Raw genomic sequence first — 2,013 nt, forward strand, 5'->3', positions numbered from 1 at the left:
GCCCATTTTTAGACTTGGGACATATTGGCTGGTCAATGGCATTGTGGGGAATTTTGAGGGATACACGGAAGGGGAACATTGGATCCCATTAGAGGACATGTCCAGTCTTGGCTCTCTTTGTTTGGACAATGGCACGATGGGAAATGGGGATTCCTTCAGTGTGGTGGGTTACAGAGGGACACCACTGTCACTGGATCTTGTTCTCATTTGGGGTCACCCCGCTGGGGGCACGGTATCTGCTGGGGTTGTGTGTGTTTTAGGGCTAGGACCCAAACTTTGGGACAGGCGTGTGGAGGGATGGATGGAGGAGAGGAAGAGAAGGTATGTTGACCATACCCACCGTAGAAGATGACCTTCGCTGTCCCCTCCACACCATCTCAGTGGGCTTCCACCACTCCTACAACTATGTGATGGAGCTAACAGACACTCCCCTCCTTGAGGACCTTCTGGAGGGTGTCCCTGCCTGGTGGTAATGTCACGGCTCCTGTCATTCCCCGCCCCAGGGGATAAATTAAGTTCAAGCGTCCATCCCCCACCATGTGTCCCCTTCCTCCCATGTGGTTTTCCTGCCTCCTTCCTCTTGCGTGAGTGTTTCCTGCCTGGCACTGGGTGGAGAGGAAGTGGCATCTAACGGTCACAGCCACCATCGCTGACAGGGACACTCAGGATCCACAACCCAGGCTGGGAGCTCCAGGAACGGACATGTGAGTCCCTGAGGTACAGGAGGGAAGTCTGGTGGGGTGGAAGGTCTGAAAGATCTGGGGGTGGGGGGACTAGAAGGTTAGCAGGGTGACCAGGAGGTCTCAGTGGACAACTGAGATGTCTGGAGGTCAACTGGGAGGTGTGGTGGCCAACTGGGAGGTCTGGGGGGCAACTGGGAGGTCAGGAGATGCCAATATGGAGGGAAACAGCTGAGGGGGTAAAGGAAGAAGAGGTGGAAACCTCAGAGGGTGAGGAGAAGGAAGGAGAGGTGGTGGGATGGATTAGAAAGGGAGGGAGCATGGGGATGGGTGAGCTGAGAGGTGGGTTGGAGAGATGGAGGGGTCGAGGGATGGAGAAGGATGAAGGGATGGAAGCATGAAGAATGGGATGGATGGATGGATGGATGGATGGATGGATGGATGGAGGGATGAAGGCAGGGACAGAGGAAGACCTGCATTTTCTCTGGAGGTTTGTGTCTCCCCCTCTCCCCACAGCCCATCCCCACCACCACGATGTCCTCGTCTCCTGCCAATTCTTCATACCCCCACAATGTCACGTCCGCTCCTGTCCCAGGCACGGTGGTGGGATTGACCCTGCTGGCAGCGGCAGTGGCTGTGGGTCTGCCGGGCAATGCTGTGGTCCTCTGGAGCTGCGCCACCACCCACCGTCACAGTGTCCCCATCCTCCTCATCTTCTACTTGGCCTTGGCCGATATGGTCACCCTCCTCACCGGTCCCATCTACCTCCAGGCCTTGAGCCTTGGCCAATGGGATATGGGCTTGGCTCTCTGCCGCGGGTGTCACTACCTCTGCGCTGCCGCCATGTACGTCAGCGTCTTCCTCATCACTCTTCTGGGGCTCCATCGGTGCTTGGTGGTCTCCAGGCCGGCGGTGGCTGTGGTGATGGCAGGTGGTCGTGCTGAGCAGTGGACTCACAGAGTAGTGGTGGCGACTTGGTTGGTGGCTTTGGTGTTGGCCATCCCATCCATCGTCTTCCGGCAGGTGAAGGATGGGCACTGCCAGCGGGTGCATGGCACAGGGGCTTGGCTGGTGCTGCACAACCTGCTGGAGACCATCTTGGGTTGGGCTCTACCACTGACTGCTGTAGCCACTGGCTATGGGTTACTGGTCCACCGGTTGCGCCAGACTCGCTTGGCCCAGCGCAGTCGGACCTTCCGGCTGGTGGCCTCTGTGGTAGTGGCCTTTGCTGTCACGTGGGGACCTTACCACCTGGCCAGCTTGTTGGAGGTGGCAGTGGTCCTACAAGGCCGGGGGGACACACTGAAGGCAGTTGCCAAAGCCACCCGGCCAC

The 2,013-nt window shown here is 58.2% G+C and overlaps 1 protein-coding gene across 1 annotated transcript; it reads left to right on the plus strand.

Annotated features, from left to right (window-relative positions):
• Positions 1-1,214: 1,214 nt before the first annotated feature.
• LOC104627026 (leukotriene B4 receptor 1-like) lies at positions 1,215-2,006 on the plus strand (the record flags this gene model as incomplete). Its single annotated transcript, XM_010295108.1, has 1 exon — positions 1,215-2,006. A coding segment is annotated over exon 1 (792 nt), but the record flags the coding sequence as incomplete, so codon positions are not given.
• Between the last annotated feature and the right edge of the window lie 7 nt (positions 2,007-2,013).

Source organism: Phaethon lepturus, unplaced genomic scaffold, assembly GCF_000687285.1.
Source record: "Phaethon lepturus isolate BGI_N335 unplaced genomic scaffold, ASM68728v1 scaffold859, whole genome shotgun sequence".
Lineage (NCBI taxonomy): Eukaryota > Metazoa > Chordata > Aves > Phaethontiformes > Phaethontidae > Phaethon > Phaethon lepturus.